Raw genomic sequence first — 20,976 nt, forward strand, 5'->3', positions numbered from 1 at the left:
AAAGGTGTGATTATGTTGACTATTTACAGTTCAGAATAGGAATCATTTTGGACCTATTTGAATCTAAACTGGTCCTGTAACAGCAGACGGAGGTGGGGAGGTGAGCTTGTATTCTGAAAGAAGTTTTCCTACTCATAAGCTGTGACTATTGGTTGCCATGGAGCCAGCAAGGGCGGGCGGGGGGAGCCGTGGAGGGGCTGTAACTGTAAATGATCGCTCTCAGCTGGTTGGCTGGAAGAGCCTGATCTTCCACAACTACTAGTGTGGGAACAGACCATAAAACAGGCTGACCCTATTGGCTTGTTTGTTTATTGAATCAAAGTACCAAAGCCTGACATTTAAACTGCAATATCTCTAGAGTTATAAAAGCAAGGAAAAAAGGAACATGATCTGTTAAAAAAAAAAAAGAAAAAAGAAAAAAAGACTAATGATACTGCAGAGCACAAACTGTACAGAGCTATAATCTTCCCTTCTAAAGGACCAGGTATTGCTGTGGAGTAGAAAAACCTTTCATCTTCAGGTCCCGTCATCAGTTAAATTGTATAGCCTTAATCAAAGACACACTGTGATGTAGCCAGTGGTGTCCCAGCTCACCGTTTTTTGAAACTCAACACAGTTCAGGGATTCTTGTGAATTACAGTTGTTTCCTAGTCTATATCCACGGCGTTCCACCTCCGAGATTGCGCTCGTTCTGCTGGAAATTCCGCCGGATGTCACTCTTTTCGGATGTCCCGTTACCTTGCGCTTTCTTTGTGTTGTAATTCCAAACTCCGGTGGATTTATAAGGACTATGGTTAACTGCTCCTCAGATGTCTGCAGGGTAAATCCAGACAGCTAGCTAGCTAGACTATCTGTCCAATCTGAGTTTTCTCAGTACACGTACACGTTCCACCAAAACAAGTTCCTTCCCGAGGCTATTTTGCAGAGGCACCGTTGCTCCGCTCGGCGCTAAGCACCGCCCCAGACGATTGTGATTGGTTTAAAGAAATGCCAATAAACCAGAGCACGTTTTGCTCCCATCCCAGAATGCTGTGTGGACTAGCCAGACCCTCCTCCGCAGCGCTGTAGGGGAAGGTCTGGCAAAGCGAGACTAGTTGTTTCCTAATCTTTGACTGTGTGCTATTCTCTACTCAAACATGAGCATCGACACCAACAAGGAGCTAATTACAGTACATTTGAAAGAACTACAGCAGTGCTAAGTGTATACATTCAATAAACTGACAAATTTAAAAAAAGGAATTTCTATGGATGATTGCTTATTCCAGATTGTCGAACTACAAAGAAACTGGGAAGCACTTTGAAAAAAAATAAGCCCACAAATAGTAACATACATATCCAATACACAATTCAGAATTTCATTACATAAAGTGTGACCTAAAATTGTTACAGATTTGTGTGTGGTGCGTTTGTCCAATGATGGCAAAAACACTATTTCTTTTAGAAACTGCCTTTTTTCAGCTTTTAAACTAGCCAACCTGCCTTCTGTAAAAGGTGCACTTAAGTGAGAACATTCAAGACAAACATAATGTCAAGTTAAGAGACTGGAGAAATCCACATTCATTACTTTCATATACGCAAATTAAAAGGGACTTCCTCTTTGCCAGGTTGGAAAAGCCTTTGGTGGTAATCCACAAAGAGGAACTGACGTGGTGATATGAAGCATCCTCTGAGAACAGGGACGGACTTAGACCTCCCAGACACTTTTGTTTAATTTCTCACAAATTTTGAAAATGGCTAAGCTTAAATTGTGTTTAAGGGTCTCAAAGGCTCACGTTCCTTAAACCAAGGCACAAAGTCGTTGAATTCTAATAAAAGCATGACGTTAAGCAGTGGAAACTAACTTAGAAGTAATAAAGGTTATTTGCTTTAGTCTATATATTACTTTGTATAATGTGCAATAAGAATGGGTTTGTTTATGATTGTATATACATTGTGTGTGTGTGTGTGTGTGTGTGTGTCTCTCTCTCTCTCTTATGGCTTGGTGGTGGGAGTAATTACAGGAGGCGCAGAGGCACTGACAGGGATGACTCCGGTGGCCAGCAGGATGATGATGAGCACGATGATGAGGACGACCACCACGATGACCACCACCATCTTGACGTTCTTCCACCAGTAGGTGCGAGCCACTTTGTGAGACGTCTGCTTGAAGTGCTGAGCCTGAGCAGGGAGGGAGACGAGAAAATACAATTAGGGGTGTGAGAAAAAAAAGTATCGCAATATTTTACAACGAAGCGACACGTTTATTGTTTTTGCTCTAACCATCACTAGCGAGTGACGTATCTGCCTGCCAAAGACTTTTGAAGTCGACATGGAAGCTGCAGTAGTGGTTGTCTCGCTTTGCCAGACCTTCCTCCGCAGCGCTGCGGAGGAGGGTCTGGCTAGTCCACACAGCATTCCAGGATGGGAGAAGAACGTGTTCCGTTTTTTTTGGCATTTCTTTAAACCAATCACAATCGTCATGGGCGGTCCTAAGTGCCAAGCGGAGCCACTGCAAAATAGCCTCGGGAAGGAACATGTGTACGTTCAATGGTTGTTTTTGTCTAGTCTAGCTGTCTGGATTTACCCTGCAGAGATCTGTGGAGCAGTTAACCATAGTCCTCATAAACCCACCCGAGTTTAAAACCCCAACACAAAGAAAGCGGAAGGAAACGGGACATCCGGCCGAAAAGAGTGACATCCGGCGGAATTTCTGGCGGCAACGGAGTAATCGTGGAAGTGGAACATCTTCAATACAGACTACAGTAGTGGTTGCTAGGATCGTGGAAGTGGAACATCTTCGATACAGACTACAGTAGTGGTTGCTAGGTGCAGTTAACTTAAAGCTATAGTGCGGTTTCTGTCTCCCCATAAGGAATTGTAAGTAATGACAACAACACTGTTGGCGCGTCCACATGACACCCCCACCCCTCCTCCACACAGTTGCTAGTAGCCAAGGAGGACATGGAGGATTAAATTAAAAAAAAACATGGACTCTTCAGAAGAGGAAATTCTTTTCAATCGAGCTTTTGCGTGCAAAAGTCGCTGAACGACACGGTTTTCTAAACAACCATACTGAGAAATACAGAGGGAGTTGTGTGGATAGTCTGATAGTCTTAATTAGCTTTGTAGCAACTCATTTGGCCACGGCTTGAATGTAACGGACGTTCATTAATATCAAAAAGTTACGCGCTAAAGCTTTGACACTTTTTTTCACACTGATAAAATATATTGTCATATCACTATATGGCATAAGTCTGGATTTTCCAGGTTTAAACTTCTCACGATTTGCATGGGGTACTTTCCATGAGATCATCTCTCAATGCAAATCAAACCAGCAATTAGGCTAACTGAAATAAAACAATGCCAATATCTACGTATGGTGAAGGGTATGTGATGATGTGGGTCTATTTTAATTCCAAAGGCCAAGGGAACTTTATCAGGATGCATAGTATCCTGGATCCATGAAATAAATGGCCTTTAAAAATAAAAATCTGCCTGCCTCTATGGGAATTTAACATAGGGGTTACTTATGCCCCCTGTATTTTAAAGGAAGACAATTTATTTATTCATGATACATTAGTCATTCACAAAGAAAATTGGTATTCTTAAAAGGTCCAATATGTAATATTTGTACTGTAATAAATCCAAAAATGACACCAACGCCTCATCAGATATTAAGGAAACATGTTAAACTGAAATACTATCTTTTCTGACAACAATGCTAACATCAGTATTTTTTCTTTTTGAAATTTACATTCCGTGACGGAATTTATGTTTTGATCTGTGTGTTGTTATCAACGGCCCAGTTTGACAGGCAGGCCGGGTTGCCAGATATACCTGTAAAAATGTAAACCCAGCGCGCTACAGCTGTAACGGTAGTACAGCCATGAAAGCAGCACACAAACGAACAGGATCAACGGAGATAGATTCTACATGACATAAAAAAAGAAAACAGCATGTTTCTAACAGTTGCGTGACCAGAGATGTAACAACCCCCTGGTAAATATTGGAGATGTATTTGAAAGATGGAGACAGCTTAGATCCCAAAAGGACGCAGAGTTGGCTTATTTTCTCCTGAACAGGTAAGCATTAGCTTCAGGCTAATTTATCACAGCTACTAGGAACGGGCATTTTTTGTCATTTCAACATTTGTGTACTCACATTGAATTATATAGCTAGAGTACCCGAGTTGGTTACTCGCAAAAACAATTGAGACAGAGCCAGTAAAGTGATGCCGACTGGTCCTGGCTAACGCCGCCATGCTAACCCTGCTAACTGCTAACGTTACCCGGAGGACCAGGCAAGCAGCTCATGGGTGTTTACAACGTGTAGTTCAGCGGCTGGAGCCGACAACGGTGAGTTATTTTAAGCCACGAGAGGGGGGCTGTAAATCGGAAAGAGAGGACTGTGAGTTTGCAGTGTGTTTAGCGATTGTTGCCGTAATTCTAAGCCAATGAAGTGTGTTCCGTCGGCAAGGTAGTGGTATTTTTAGCGTTTCGTATTGCAATTCTAAGCCGAGGAAGTGTGCCTGACTGGCGTGTGGAGAGGACAGTGAGGTTTTTGTGTTTTAAGCAGTTCATACTGTAATTTTAAGACGAAAAAGTGTGTCTCAGTTGGTTACAGAGCTCCGCGTGAGCACGGGCTTTTGTGACTGTCAATATAGCCAGCATCTACCGTTAGCTACTCCGCTGTGCTGTGGAGTAATGTCTGGCTATGTGAGACTAGCATCTACCGTTAGCTACTCCGCTGTGCTGTGGAGTAATGTCTGGCTATGTGAGAAAAGCGTCTAGCAACATTGTTGTGAATGCTGCGGTCTCAGCCTGGCAACCCCCGTGAACTTCGAGTCTGGGCAGGAGGGGGCGGGGGAAACGACTCTCCAGTATTTTGAATTGGTAGTGCAGTAACTATTTTAACCGCTAGCTGCCAGTATTACATACAATATTACATATTGCACCTTTAAAGGTTTGATTTTTTTTTTTTAATTAAGGCATTAAATCAATTTCAAAAAGATGTTTTTTTATTCCTATTTTTAGTCAATTTTAGCATGGGTGTGTAAACTTATGCAAGCCACTGTATGTTGCACCCTAGATATGTTTGAAGATGACATCCCATTCTTAATCCCACCTACAAATGTTGGACTGTTTCATCAACCGGTGGAAACAGGCGTCAATAAGCACAACACCAGACCAATTTGAACTGCTGAACAAACTGTGTGCTGCGATTAAGAGATCTGGAACCCAGCTAACACTTAGTCTACACCAATATTTGATTGGGATTGTCGCATTTCTTCTACAGTTAAAATGTGTGCCATCAGAGTATGTCGTAACCAACACTTTATTTACCATTTCAATGTACACACAGCCTAACAATGGCTACTTTGTGTGTGTCCGGAGAGGGTTAGTCTCGACTACTGAACCTCCCAGATGTATGTACATAGACACCTCAATCACAGGTCACTGATAACGGCTCCTTTGTTCAGATCTGCTATTGTGCCTGCCGGTTACCTGACATGGCTTACTGGCACAGCTAAATGGAGCGGAGCCATTATTAATGTTATTAGATACAGCTGGGCTTTTACGGCCATGACAAAATGTCTGCTGTGAGAAAGGTCAGTTTTTGTGAGACAGCAGGAGGTTGTATGTTTTGTCGCGGTGCTTCAGACAGTTACTGTGATCATCTCTGAGAAACATTACCTAGTCTAAAAAAGAAATAAAGGTTGTGTACTTTTACAGACAGTGGCCATTTCTTCGCCTATAATGAGCAATAGGCCTTTTTCATGGCAGACATTTGGATATGTCACATGTGTACCTAATGTCATTAATAATGACTGCATTCCAGTTTAAGGGTAACTTCAGTTTTTTAAACTGGACATTGGTCCAGTATTGCTGCAGTCAGCAGCAGCGGAACAAGCTACAACGTACGTTATTGGGCAATCGCGCACCTTCAATTTACGTCCATAAAAGTGCTTGTTTTGCCACTGACTGACATGCTCGGGTTATTATTTTAAGTGTCTGACAACATTATGGAAAGGATTTCTACAGAGGTCGACCTTTTCTATTAAAGTAAGTTACGTAAGTAAGATCCCTTTTTTAAAAACATAAAAAATATGTAAAAATGCTATAGCTAAAAATGTATGTAAAAAAACAGTAATTTTATCATCGTAAAATACACTTCACAAAGTCAACAGACACAACATAAAACTATGAAAAGCCGTCTTGGTTCGTATTTGCAGTTTTCCAACAATCACCACTCTGGTCCAGTTAAAATAAACAATAATAAACAATGTATGGATTTACGTGTGAAAATATGTTGGCTCTATACACGCTAAAAGTAGTGTTTATTTAAATGGAGTCCGGTGGGTTTAGCGATGGCAATCTCGGAGCGGTTTCTGGTTAAACAAAGAGGATTTTACTCTTTTAAATGATGAGTGATGATTGATTTCAATGATCTGAGCCTGTCAGTAGCAAAAACAGCACTTTCAGGAGATAAAATTAACGATGCACATTTGCCCTATAGGGTTAAATTGCAGCCCGGGTTCACGACTGCTGGTAACAGCGTTATTTCTCAATACTGGACTGTGATGGCCTAAGCCACACAGGTTAAACAGCCAGCAATGGTATTATGGTACACAATCTCACCCAATGCTTTTTAGTACACATTTTAATTTATTGTGCAGTCAGCCACACCCCAAACAATTCCGACATTAAAACAAACACATTACACGGTTTGGTTAATTCATAAGCCACGTTTATTTCCTTTAGCTTTATATGGTTTAAATGGAATGCAATCTTTTCTACATTGTAAGGTTTTTGATATATTCAGCATTATTTTCTGTCTTTGTTACCACGCTGGTGGTGAGGTCCTTCCCGGTGCAGAAAAGGGGTAGCCAAGGCTGAAGGATTGTTATATATTATGGCCTGCCAATTGGGTTGTACCATCAGATGCCATGCTGGAGGGGGGATTTAGATTTAGATTTAGAAATTGGGTTTATTTGTGTTAGTTGCAATTATGTCCATTTTGGTTATCCCCTGTGTGTTATTTGGTTTGGCAAGTTAGTGTGTGTGTGTGTGTGTGTGTGTGTGTGTGTGTGTGTGTATGTATGTATGTATGTATGTATATATATATATATATATATATATATATATATATATATATATATATATATATATATATATATATATATATATATATATATTATATATATTTTAAGTTATAGTGAGTTGACCTATTTTAGAGGCCTAGATATTAAGTTCTTGGTTTATGTTTTGTGCATTTAAATAAAAACCCACTTTTTCAACAAACTCCTGTTTTTCTCATTGTTTAACTGCTTGGTCCGTGACATGGACCAATTTCAAAGATTCTTGTTCACATCAGTCACTTACACACAAAAACATAGGAAAATAGGGTCCAAAGGCCTGTACTACGAAGCAAGATCAACATGTCCTGGATTTCTTTCAGTAATCCGGCTTCACCTAACCTAACAACCGCGGTCCCGCATAACCTGTACTACGACGCTGGTTATCAACTAGTTCAGTCAACTCAGCGTTTCCCAATCCAGCGGCGCGCGCGTTCACATAAAAGAGGCGGTGTTTGCGCAGCACAACCAATCAAAAACATCTACCAGAGCAGCATGTTATATATAAGAAGAGCAAATTATAATTCTACATAAATATGAAGAACACAGACACGGTTTTACAGGGAAAACGCAATACAGTTGCTGCTTCCTAAAACAGGAAGGAAAGCTGGCAAAAAAAAATAAAAAATAGCCGACGCTGTAGATGTTTAAATCACAACTCTTATTAATATCACTTCCTCATCAGTCAGGACCAAGATCTGACCATGATTACACTTGTGCTTTCCATAAACTGTCGTTGCTTTAGCCTATTATTTCCGTTGCAACCCTGGCAGTGGGAAGCGATCGTGAGAGCAAATAAAAAATATAAAAACATAATTCAAACCGATGTGCGCATTGGCGACACATAGCTCAAGAAGCCGATATGCAATTCTCCTCCCATTAAAATATATATTTCATAAAAATACCCATCAGGGGATGTTAACGGGGTTGTCGGTCAATCAGAACTCTCTCTCTCTCTCTCTCTCATTGATTGATCAGGAGGCGGTGCTTTTATACCGGTTGATCTCTGTTCTCCAACTTAACCTGCTCCCGACCAGGTTAGGTGTTCAGCATGAGTTACCATGGCGATTGAACCCGATAACAACTGAAAATCCTGGGTTGAGCCTGAAGAAATTTCCCTTCGTTTACACGGAAACGGAGAATTTGCCTCTGAAAACGAGTCTTTCCTAAAACCTCCGGCCAGAGTGGAGATTTTAGAAAACTTCGTTTGAACGTTTGCATGTAAATTGAGACAAACCGAGGTCTAGGCAGCCGAGGAAGAGACTCGTTGCTGTTGTTGCTATTTTCGGGATTCTGATTGGCTAACGTGGGCTTGAGCTTCTCGTTACACTGCCACCTAAAGGTTTGGCATGCTCTTGACGGCACTGACGGCGTATATACAAGGGCACCTGTAAACGAACACTTTTCTGAAAACTGACAGCTGTGCACAATGTTACTTTTGAAAACGGAGAGGTTGAAATGTCCGTTTATGAAAACAGCCGGCCACGTGTAAACATAGCACCAGGGACACAGTAATGGAACAGAGCCATCGTTAATGTTATCAGTTCCATCTGTGCTTTTCCTGCTATGCCAAATCAAAAGGTCTACCATGAAGAAGGTGTGTGCAGCCTGTGCAGTGAGGCATTTTAACTTTGGTCAACAGGTGTCGGGTTAACGAGCTCAATCAGCCAACAAGGTGCAGCTGGAACGACGCCTCGCTGAAAAAGGCTTTATTCAAAGTCTGCATCAGAGCAAGAGAAAGGCCACACTTAGTCAGGTTCATTTGTGTTCTGTAATGTCTTCAACCTTACTTAACTTGTTGTACTGGTTTAGCCGATAGTTATCACTGAGGTCACTGACTATGTTTACATGCACATAATATTCCGTTATTTGCCCTTATCCGAAAAAGACAATATTCTGACTAAGCGATTTACATGGCTAATTTAAGTGAATATTCCACTAATATTCCTCTTTACATACAGTTGTGCAAAACACTATTTTTTTTTTTTTAAGTTTTCCCACTGGTGGCAGACTTGTTTCATTCCTTCAAATCACCTTCTAACAAAAGGTCAGCATTTCAATGTTTGTGCATATCCTAAAATCTGTTGATATTGAAGTCGTTCATAATGTTTAAAAGTAGCGGTCACTTTTATTTTGACCATGCATCTCTACCGCAGCCCTGCAAACCGTTGGCTAGTTGGTTTGTGTACAACAACCATAGCAATAGCACAGGGCTCACCGTAAGCTGTTAGCAGTCCAGAGGCCATAAACTCCCACAAACTTGCTGTAAAACCCCTGATTGATACGCATATTCCGAATGCGCTGTATATGTCCAAAGAATGCTTCTAAAACCTGAATAAAACCAGCATATCCCCCCATGTCTTAATCAGAAAAAAAGGCCTTATTCTGAATATCCAAACAGAATATGCTGTCTAATATATATGTCATATATGGAATTAGAGTGGAAGATTAGTGAGCATGTAAACATTCACTGCTTAATAACTAGAGCCCGACCGATATATCGGCGGGCCGATATTAGGCATTTTCCAAACTATCGGTATCGGCATTTATAATGGCAGATTTAAAAAATATATATATAAAAATTATAATTTATGACAAATGATTTTGATAATTGAATATTAAAAAAATAAAATAAAAATGGGAGAAACACCCTTCAACCATGTTATGAGGGTTGGCATTGCATAGTTTGTCCACCAGAGGGCACTCTACAACATCCCTGTTGGCAACTCTCTGATTTTTTTTGTTACTGTCTTTTTGTTCAAAGGACTTTAAGTTTCAAATCTTAAATTACGCATTTCTGGATTTTAAAACAAAATATATATCTGCCGATATATAGGAATATCAGATTTTTAAATCATCAAATATTTGTATCGGTATCGGCCTTAAAAATTGGTCGGGCTCTATTAATAACCTCTTTCTTTACAAATTCACCGTACGACGAGGATGCACATATGAAAATATAGTCCACATCTCAACCCACTTTTACACAAATCAAAATAAACTCCTGTGGTAATGACTCACCCCTGCTTGCAGGTCCTCTGACTTGCCCATAAGGTCATCGAGTCTCTCTCCTCGAGCCAGGATCCGGTCTACATTCTGCGTCATGATGTCTTTCACTCCATCTACTTGATCCCTCAAGGTCTTCACCTTGTCCTGTGGCTCCGCTGCCGCCGCTCCTCCTCGCTCCTGGGATGGGACAGAAAAAGGAAGTTTAAGAAAATAAGTTCAGGAACAACATGTGAGCTGCAATCCATGTCCTACCTATGGCTTATAGTTTTTTCAGTGGAAAGAAAAAGCCAATTTTGTTTGACACCACACAACAATGGCAGCACCCATGGAAGTTTATATTGTAAATGCTAAACAGTTATCTAAAAGGCAACGTAAAAGTATATTTGCATGTATTTAAGGTAACATATTTATGGAATATTAAGAAACATTTCCAAGTATAAAAGTGCTGTAAAATCAAATGTATAATGCATTTTTCCTCCTCGGTCTCGTTTATAACTACGGTTTATTAGGGGTGTAAAAAAAAAAAAAATCAATACACTTGAGTATCACGATATTTTATTTAGCAATACTATATCGATTTTCAAAATGCAATATAGATTATATTTTTTTTTAGTTTACTTGCAAAAATATTCATGTAAGACAGTGGTTCACGTTTATGTTGTTTAAACCCCTTAACACTAGATAGCTATGCTGAAACGCACCACTAGTGTCCTTGCCTAACAGTACCTAACAGTGCCTAGCAGTGCCTGACTTTTTGCTAGAAGCTAACAATGTAGCTATGGCTGAACTTTGGCCTACTTTAGCATATACAAATTTTCTCACTGAGAACCTGGGAACCACAATCCCAAACTGGCAGTTTGATTGTCTGTGTACTGAATTGTTTACCTAAACTTCTTTAACTTTTATGCACATCATGGAACGCAGCATAGGTAGAGCTTTTGATACTGGGTATAGGCTATAGCATCCTCATAGACCTCAAGTCTCACTTATTGGATCAATTCCTTTTTCTTTGCACATAACTGCCTCTAGGTCACACAATCATGTTGAGGCTAATGCCCGACGAGGTGTCCGCTATCAGGAATTAATGGAAGATGGGGAGGCAGGGTGAAAAATTAACTTTTTGGTCCATGGGCCAAATGGCAAGTGAATGCTCACATTTTACCAGCCACTCAATAGATTACCACTGTTTTTTTTGACTGGTGAGTGAAGCAAATCTACCAGGCACTTGCATATTTTTACCAGCATTTGGCTGGTAGATGGGGCTAATTTTGGACCCTGCGGGGGGGCCAGAACCATCTGACATGCAGTCCATACATTCCTTATTACGGACACCACAAAAAGGCATTACTTACTACTATTATTTAGGGCTGTTCCCTCTTAGTCGATTAGTCGACTAATCTGTCGTTTTGGTCTTAGTCAACTAAGATTTCTTTAGTCGATTAGTCATGTTTTATGCTTTTTCATGCTGAATGACTTATTTGCAAGAAATGTACGAGCACATCTCTGGTAAACAAGAAGTAAAGTGGTGCTTTTGCATGACTCTTTGCGGAGAAACTCAGATTTACAGATCTGTCGATTAAATCAACTAATCGATTAGTCGATACAGATTTTCTTTTCAACCGACAGCCGACTTGTTCTATCGTGCGGAACTGATGAGGCTAATTTTTACCATAACTAATATTCTTTCATTTCAGTGGCTGGATTCATCTGTCTGACACCAGCGCATGTTTATAAAGCATTAGATTCTAAGGGAATAAAAATCAAACTATTCCCTATCAGTCTCGTTTTTTCAGACAACAACGAGCGTGACAGCTGCTGGTGCCCTTCGGGCTGCACATGACAGCACAGGCTGCTCGCAGTCAAACCATGTTTCTTACATCACAGCGCGTCTGCACTCAACAGGAAGATAAGATGGGATCTTACAGTTGTGGGTGTGATTTCAAAGCAGAAATGTTACATGGAGTGTTTTTATGTGCAGTGACTTCCACGTAGGGCTGGTCAATAGACCCTTTTCACGGCAGACATGTTGATATGTCATAGTAGGAAAAGCCCAGGTGCATTCAAAACCATTAATGATGGATGCATTCCACTTAGTAGAGGCCCTAGTATTGTGCATGCTGACTCACTGAAATAGCTTACTGGGACACGTGATGGAACTGAGCCATCGTTAAGGTTATCAATTTCAGCTGTGCTTTTCCCACTATGACAAGTCAAAATGTCTGCTGTGGAAAAAGGTCCATATTTCAATATTATAATCCGTATAGTGATATGAGACTAGATATTGTCTTAGAATTTGAAGAATGGTAATATCGTTACATGGTAAGTGGTGTCTTTTCCTGGTTTTAAAGGCTGCATTACAGTAAAGTGATGACATTTTCTGAATTTACCAGACTGTTCTAGCTGTTCTATGATTTCCCTTTAACCACTTAGTCATTATATCCACATTATGACGGTTATTTCTTATGAAATCATAAACATGAAGCTATTTTGTGAAAGCACCAATCGTCAACCTTACAATATCGTCGCAATATCGACATTGAGGCGTTTGTTAAAAAGTATCGTGATCTGATTTTCTCTATCGCCCAGCCCTAATTCCATGTCCCATGAGCCAGCACCAGGCTGTAAACAAAAAAAACTGTCTCTAGGAAACTGAGCAGGTTTTGCTGTGTCATCTGCTTACCTGTTACTCTCCACTACCTTCTCTTTCTTTTCCTTTTTTTCCTTCTATCAAATGTTCCTTTCTTCTGTTGCTTTTTTCCTGTATTTTGTCCATCCTTTCCCTTCCTTCATGATTATTCTGTTCATTCTTCTCCCTCATCCTTCCCCTTTATTTTTCTTTGGATCGGTTGGTTTATGCAATCTTCTCATCAATTCACCTCTCAAAAACAACACTGTTACAGACTTTCTTTTCCTTTTGTCTTGTTACTTTTGTGTTTCATTTAACATTTTTTGTTTCTTAATGTCCCCTTTAAATCATATATCAGCATCAGATGCCTTGCTGTGCGTCTGCATATAATATTATTGGCATTAAAACTGCATTAATACTGTACATTTCAACTAATATTCTTATTTGCTATTCTTGCATTTAAAAAAAATTAATCATAGATCCCATTTTCAGCATCATTATTTACACTATTATATATTGTAGTATAAATATTGTTACATACTAAATTCTTCTATTTCTCTATGTTTATATTATTTCTATTCTAGAATGGGAACAACTGTAACGTAACCTAATTTCAAGGGGTGGAAGTGACAAGTTACATTTACTCTCATTACTGTAACAGAGTTGTTCTTTGTGCACTTGAACTTTGAGTATTAAAATAAAATAGAAAATCTGTAATTTTGTCTCCCGGAATTCACATGATGGTGCCCTCTGTTCCCCACAAATACAACAGTTCTGAGTTGATTTGAACACAACATAAGTAGGCGAGTATGCTACTTGGAATCCGTGATTAAGAGAGACAAATGGGAGAGGATCTTTCAATAAAAATCATCCTCTTGAACAATCTGTCCCCCTCACTTCGGAAATTACGGCTACGCCCCTGGATGTATAAATTGAAAATACAGAAAAGTAAGAAAGGACAACAATGGCGAAAAGGAAGAACAGGAATGTATGGACAGACGACGAAGTGGATCGGTTACTGAAAGGTATGTAAGCCTACCTAACCGGTAAGACTGATGATGTGCATCCTCGTTCCCAAAGGTCTCCGTTTGTGCCCGTCTAGACTACAAAGCAACCCTGGAGTTTTCAAACCAAAACGGTAACAGCCGTGTTTCCAAATGTCTCCGTTTTAGGGGCTCAGAAACATCGGAGTAGTGCAGACGTCAGGCGTAAATGTAGCAAAAGAAATTTGTTTTTAAACCAAAGCGTAGTAGCGTAAATGTAGCGTCAGAGTAAATTTTTTACTAGGGCTGCACAATATATCGTTTTATCGTCACAGCGATATTAACTGGTGCAATAAACACATCGTGAAAGGCTGCGACATGTCAAAAAGGACACTCAGAGATTTTTTGTGTTAGTTGAAAGAAAATATCAGTATAAAACTGCACTTTAAAAAAGGAACACGCCGACTTATTGGGAATTTAGCTTATTCACCGTAACCCCCAGAGTAAGACAAGTCGATACATACCCTTCTCATCTCCGTGCGTGATGTAACACTGTCTGACACTTCCAGCATTAGCTTAGCCCAGCACAGATCTTGCAGGTAACTGGTTCCAACTAGCCTACTGCTCCGAATTGTGACAAAAGTGACAAAATAACGCCAACATGTTCCTATTTACATGTTGTGATTTGTATAGTCACAGCGTGTACAAAAAACAACGTAACATGAGACACAGCCATCTTCTAACAGTAAACAAACTGGGAACTATATTCTCAGACAGACAGACAGCATATCACTCCGCCCAAGTACTATATTCTTCCGCCTGATAATATAGTTCCCAGTTTGTTTACGGTTAAAAGACGGCTGTGTCTCATGTTACGTTGTTTTTTGTACACGCTGTGACTCTATAAATCACAACATGTAAATGGGAACATGTTGGTGTTATTTTGTCACTTATTCGGAGCAGTAGGATTACTGGAACCATTCACCTGCATGTTCTGTGCTGGCCTGATGCCGCTGGAGCCGTCAGACAGCATTACAGCACGCACAGAGATAAGAAGGGTATGTATGGACTTGTCTAACTCTGGGGGTTACGGTGAATAAGCTAAATTCCCAATAAGTCGGCGTGTTCCTTTAAAAATGTAATTATTTTTTTAGTGGTGCCTTTTATATTCAATGTTCAATAAAAATGTTGGAAATGATTTCCTTTCATTTGTTTTACATTCAACAAGTAATAGGTTGTATAGCAGAAAAGTCAAAGCAGCAGAAATGCAGAACTGAATAGACTTTAATATCTGTTTATTTATCGCAAGTAATATCGTTGGGATAATAGAAATAATGGTAACACTTTACTTGAAGGTATCGACATAATCGTGACATGACACTGTCATAACTATGACATGACACTGTCATGAACATGTCAAACATAAACAAGTCAAACATTCATGTTTGACTTGTTTCACTCGGTTGTTGTCGTGACAAGTTGACAATGTTTGGGTTGTCTTGGTCATGAAAGTTGACATTACATTTGATTGGGATGTCTTTGTAATGACAACTTGACATTAACCAGGATGACATTACCAGAGGATGTCTTTGTCATGACAACTTGACATAATGTCATCCTGTTTAATGTGAAGTTGTCATGACACATCTTCTGGTAATGTCATCCTGGTTAATGTCAAGTTGTCATTACAAAGACATCCCAAACAAATTTAATGGGCAACTTGTGATGACCAAGACAACTTCTGGTAATGCAACTTTGATTAATGTCAAGTTGTCATCATCAAGACAACCCAAACAATGTCAACTTGTCATGACAAAAACCGAATGACACTTAATGACAGGTCATAAACGTTTATGACACGTTCATGACCGTGTCATGTCATAGTTATGACAGTGTCATGTCAGGATTATGTCGATACCTTCATGTAAAGTGTTACCAAAATAATTAATGTTATCGCATATTTTTTCTCATATTGTGCAGATCTAATTTTGACTGATCTACTTTCTATTTCTGATAAACCAGGCCTTTTCTCTCCCTCTTTTCCCTTTAACAGTGCTAGTAGTTTAGTGAGGCCCACTGAATGGCTGACAGCTATCAAGTATCAACATTCACAGAAAGAGGGAGACAGAAACATGCCCAGCACAAGATATTCATCCACTGACGGCTACATGAAGTGTCCAATTAAAATATTTGGACTGTTGTAAGCCTCAACACTGAATTCACCCAACAATGTGTTCCTCCGCTGTGCATAGAAAGTTACTTCAGTCTTCCAGTGAAACTTGACAACTCTTAACCAAAGCCTGACGATAAGGCCCCTTTTTAATACATTCCTGATACATAAGTAATAAGGAGGATAATGCATCAAGGTAGTGATACAAGGAAGTGTGAACGAGAAATCAAATATTTCCTGTTAAAATGTTTGACTGCGATTGTAAATGCAAAGGATGGATTTCATTTGTGTTGCGAGGCCACAGTAAATCCTCACAGCTCCTAATCTAGTCAAATGTGAAACAACCCTTATCTGAGTACACACAGGATGTGAATAGACTAGCCTGCATGCAGTAGGATTTCCCTTTTATCAAAGTACCGGAATTAATGCGGACTAAAACCTACACTAATAAACCGACACTAATAAATGCTGCAGTAAAACGGTCGGTTTAGGTTTTGGATGTATCGTAATATCCTGATATGACACAAGTGTTGTCTTTTCCTGGTTTTAAAGGCTACATTACAGCAGAGTGATGTAATTTTCTGAACTGTTCTAGCTGTTCCATTATTTGCCTTTACCCACATTATATATCAACATAACTGAGGATTATTTATCAAAAATCTCATTGTGTGCATATTTTGTGAAAGCACCAATTGTCAACCCTACAATACCGCCACAATATCAATATTTAGGTATTTGGTCAAAAATATTGGGATATTTGATATTCTCCATATCGCCCAGTCCTACTTGTGTTAGCTAGATACATGTTAAAAGTCACATTGCTGTTAACAGCACAGCAGGGAGAGAACATAGGAAAGACACAATTGTGCAAGTCGTCATGAATAAAATAAAAGTCACTCAATTATCCTTAAGCTTAACTACTCCTTGAACACCCTGGGACTTCCTGCGAGACTTCCAAGGACATTAAGCACTGATAGATGAAGTAAAACAAAGTTAGCATTTTCATACTACCATGACATATAGGCTAACGTTAGTAAGGTAACGTTATACTTTTTTAAGGGAAATGACGTTACCTTTTTCCATTTCAGAATAATATGAGCGAAGCATGACTTCACTTCAACTTTTTACAATTGTGCTCTTAGCAGTTTTGTTAATACAAGATATTAGCCGAATGTAACGTTATGCTACATGAGTGGCACCATAGATATAGAACAGTGGCACAAACTGGGGCTATAAGTAGCTATTCTAGCTAAGTTAGTAGCTAAGCACTGAGCTCAAGTAATGTAAAAGTTGACATTTTATTCAAAAAAGTGTTGGGCTCTTGATGTGGCAGAAAAGAAACGGCATAAGCAATGCTGTGCCGGGGTTTGACGTCTAACGTTATTAGTATTCAGTAGGTAAGGTAACATTAGCGAATGACATATTTTAGTGGAGTTTGGCTGCAGGCGCCAGCTCTACCGCCGCTTCACTTGTTGTCGTGCGTTTGAAATGTATGCGGAAGGTTAGTTAGCTAAGTGACTTGAAATAAAAACTTGACAAGATATAGGCCTTATAGCGGATGAAAATGTCATGTAAAGTGCCTGACCTGTATTGAGTGACACCAACATTAGCTTAGCTAATTCCATGAAACACTGTATTTCCACTTTAGACTTTCTGCAAAGAGTGTAATTAGGCCATTTTATTTAGGATACTCTGACTTCCTCTCTCGACAACGAAAAGTGAATGCGCTCACTTAGCTAGCTATATAAGTAATTACCTTTGCGACTAGGTACAACAGTTTTAGGTCAAATGTAACTTATACTACTTTTCAGAAGTACACCCGTTGAATGATCGTCCCTAACGCCAAACATGGTGACGGCGGAGAGGCTTTCTAAACAACAAAAAACACAAGCTTCAACCATTATCACCTACCGGATCGATGTCCATCTTGTTGCAAACTAGTCCCTTTGACCACAATCCGATGAATCAACTTTGTTTTAAGGTAACGCTGTTATTTGAAAACCTTTATGAACCCTCTTAGATTTGCGTTTGATGCTCTACCACAGCGTTTCTTCCTCTGTTTAACTTCCTGGTTGTTTTTTTGTCCCCCGTTCAAACTTCATTCCTTCGCAAGTGTCAAGCGGCCCATAATACAATCACTATTTCCCGACCACGTTTAAAAAAAATAATCCACTGTCGTAACCTTTTTTTAAGGAACGTAGTCTACATTCAGTGGTTAGTTTATTTAAAAAAAACATCACCGTTAAGGTGAATAGTGAAAATCAAGTACTTTATGAATAAGTTTATCAAAATATACTGAAAACCACAATGAGAAAATAAACATGTTGGCCTAAATTTATCTGTAAGGTTAACGAAGCTCTGAAGAATGCCGTTTATTTAGCAAATAAACTTATGTATTAATTTATAATATGCCTATACAGTATGTGATGACCTTAAGTATTTTGTTGGCATTTTAACCACGTTGCACCATGACAATTGCACTTTTATTTTGAAGGCCCTTTCCCTTCATTTCCTTTATTGTTGGATAATACAACAACTTGTGGCTCTCTTGTGGCAATGGGGCTCTCCCAACTTTATCCTCAGGAAGGCGTCATAAGGTGTTACCATGTCGTCTATGTGCTTGATTACTGAATCATTAGGAGAAACTAATTTTGTCATAATCATTGTTAATAATCATAATATTTTGTGTTCTTCATGACTATACTAAGAGCTTGGAGGCATGAGCTAGGTGTTATGTCATATCTTGTTTATGATCAAACAAAAGGTGTGCTAAGAAAGCCAGACTAATACTACTATTGCAGTGAGCAAGCATAGGCCTACCAATAACCTACCAATAATTAAAATCACCATTGTTATTATACAGTTTTTTCCAACTGCTTACACACAAAATCTTTTCATGTTTCACACGATTTTTGAAACCTCTCACTAAAAGTGCAAAACTACACAGCAAATCTCCAAAACCATAAGCTATTTCTCCGCCTTTCACTCAGTTTTCAATTGCATAAAACACTTTTTTCAAAACATCAAGACACAAAAATCTAACAGGAAGTGACTTGCTTTCCTTTTCTAAACACAACCAATCAAAATGCTTCACTTATTTACCAGGGCACACACACACACACTCCTCACATTTGCAAACACATTATGTCATAACTGAACACTTACCAATCATTGCTTTAGTATAGGCCTATACAGAGGTCAAAGGTCAGCTTACCTGTTTTGAACAATGGATGCCAACAATAGACAGAGAGCAAGGGGAGTAGGAGGGAGAGACAGGGGATAACAACGAGTAGGAGGAGGAGGGAAGAAGAGTAAGAAGGAGAGCCATCTCTGATGAGATCAGGGCCACAATTATTCATCATGTTATCAACCACGGATTGACCAATGAGAGAAGCCCATCTTGAGTAGCTTTACAGTGGCGTCCATACTGCATGCAACTATCTAATGACTATTTCAGCATTACAAATCAATCAGACTTTGTTTTGCACAAAGTGCATACAATTCCCCTCCCTGACACACACACACACATATTCATTATTCTAAAAATGATACCTTTGGTTTACATATGTTTGTACTTTTGTTTTCTTGATTCATGCTACTGTATACGACACTGAGCTACTCTTACAAACGTGTTTTGCCCAATCAATATTTTCCGTTTTACTGTAACATTACATAGTTTTTTACAGTGCACTTTTCAACCCCTCTCAGCAGATGACTTTCTCTCTAGAACATTGTAAATGTAGATATAAGCCTATGAAAAACAAAAGTGCTTTAGATTTAGAACAACAGTGTGTACATGGTATATCCAAAAATGTACTATTATGAAAAAAGTGTTTGCCATTTGATGCAAATGCTTCATTTTGAGATGTGTTTATGGTATTTTGAATGCAGTGTTCCATTTTGAAGGACATGTGGGGCATTTTGCATTTTGTGTGTGCAGTTTTGGGAATTGTGTGTAGAGTTTTGAAAAAAGGAGTTTTGAAAACGTGTGTAAGCAGTTGGAAAAAAATTGTAAGACATTTGATCATCACAGGTATTTCCCCATTGTGGGATTAATAAAGTCTATCTTATCATATCTTTAATGTGAATTGTGACAAACTTAATTTGATCCACCAAGTCAATACATGATATTCCTTCACCAAGAAAAACAGTTCTTCATAAACAGCAGCTGAGCAAAGTAATTGCTAAGCAACAAACACAAAAGTTAAACTAGTAACAGGAAGGAGTTTATATAGGTTTCTTATAACACTGGCATTTGATTTGACAGGTTTTGGATTTCATATGCATTATATTGTGATGATGTTTTCAACAAATCAAAATAACATGAACATGGGAATCTATTCCATTAAAATGTGTAAATATTAGAAATTAATTGTGAAAATGTAAAACCACTCCCACAATATGAAACCAACTCACTCTGAATGCAATAATTAAGGCTGTTGAGTCTTAGTCTGTGTAGGAACGCTCTGCAACATCACTCTCCTCACTGACATTACTCCAAAAAGTTGTTTTGACTCGTGATTAGCAAGATTTCTCTACATTCCCCAATCTTACAGCTTGACTCATGCTTTTTTTTTTTTTGCATGGGGTGTCTGTTTTATTGTCAGAAACTTGGTTTATCATGCGCCCTCATGCCAAAGTTATCCATCTATCACAGGAAAATACCATTAGTAATTCTAGTTTCTTGATTGGTTTGAGACATTCAGTCATTTCTCATTATGTTGTATTACACAATATGGAATTTAGACCATTGCAACTCATTCCTTAATGCAATAACTCAGTATCTCTACATCAGCAGCCATGTTCAATGTCACAGATCCCATTTGATTAGATATAAATGTCTTGATCCACATTAGGAACTGATAATCATTCATACACAATGTGGGATTACCATTAGCTATTGCTATTCATTTTCTAAATAAATCAAACCCAGTGAAATTTAACTCCACCAAAGAACGGTTGGGACTTTGGTGTCTTCCTCAGCTGACTGAGTGACTCCTCCCTAACCTGCAGCTTCTTAACATACTGATGTCATGCTGAGTCCCGCCCAAACAGCTGCACCGACCAACCGGTT

At 39.1% G+C, this 20,976-nt stretch overlaps 1 protein-coding gene across 1 annotated transcript; it reads right to left on the reverse strand.

Moving 5' to 3' along the window:
• Window positions 1–1,019: 1,019 nt before the first annotated feature.
• Window positions 1,020–18,037, reverse strand: LOC114555925 (vesicle-associated membrane protein 8). The gene is made up of 3 exons (XM_028578695.1): window positions 17,814–18,037; window positions 10,136–10,300; window positions 1,020–2,157 (listed from the first exon to the last, which is right to left on the reverse strand). The coding sequence occupies exons 1-3, from the start codon at window positions 17,826–17,828 to the stop codon at window positions 1,972–1,974; spliced, it is 366 nt and encodes a 121-aa protein (XP_028434496.1). The 5' UTR covers window positions 17,829–18,037; the 3' UTR covers window positions 1,020–1,971.
• Window positions 18,038–20,976: the final 2,939 nt, after the last annotated feature.

Source organism: Perca flavescens, chromosome 5 (genome assembly GCF_004354835.1).
Source record: "Perca flavescens isolate YP-PL-M2 chromosome 5, PFLA_1.0, whole genome shotgun sequence".
Classification (NCBI taxonomy): Eukaryota; Metazoa; Chordata; class Actinopteri; order Perciformes; family Percidae; genus Perca; species Perca flavescens.

Coding starts and splice junctions, on each gene's coding strand:
- LOC114555925 (XM_028578695.1), bottom strand. Junction 2,158..10,135: donor CAGAGGACCTGCAAGCAGGG/GTGAGTCATTAC, acceptor CTCCCTGCTCAG/GCTCAGCACTTCAAGCAGAC.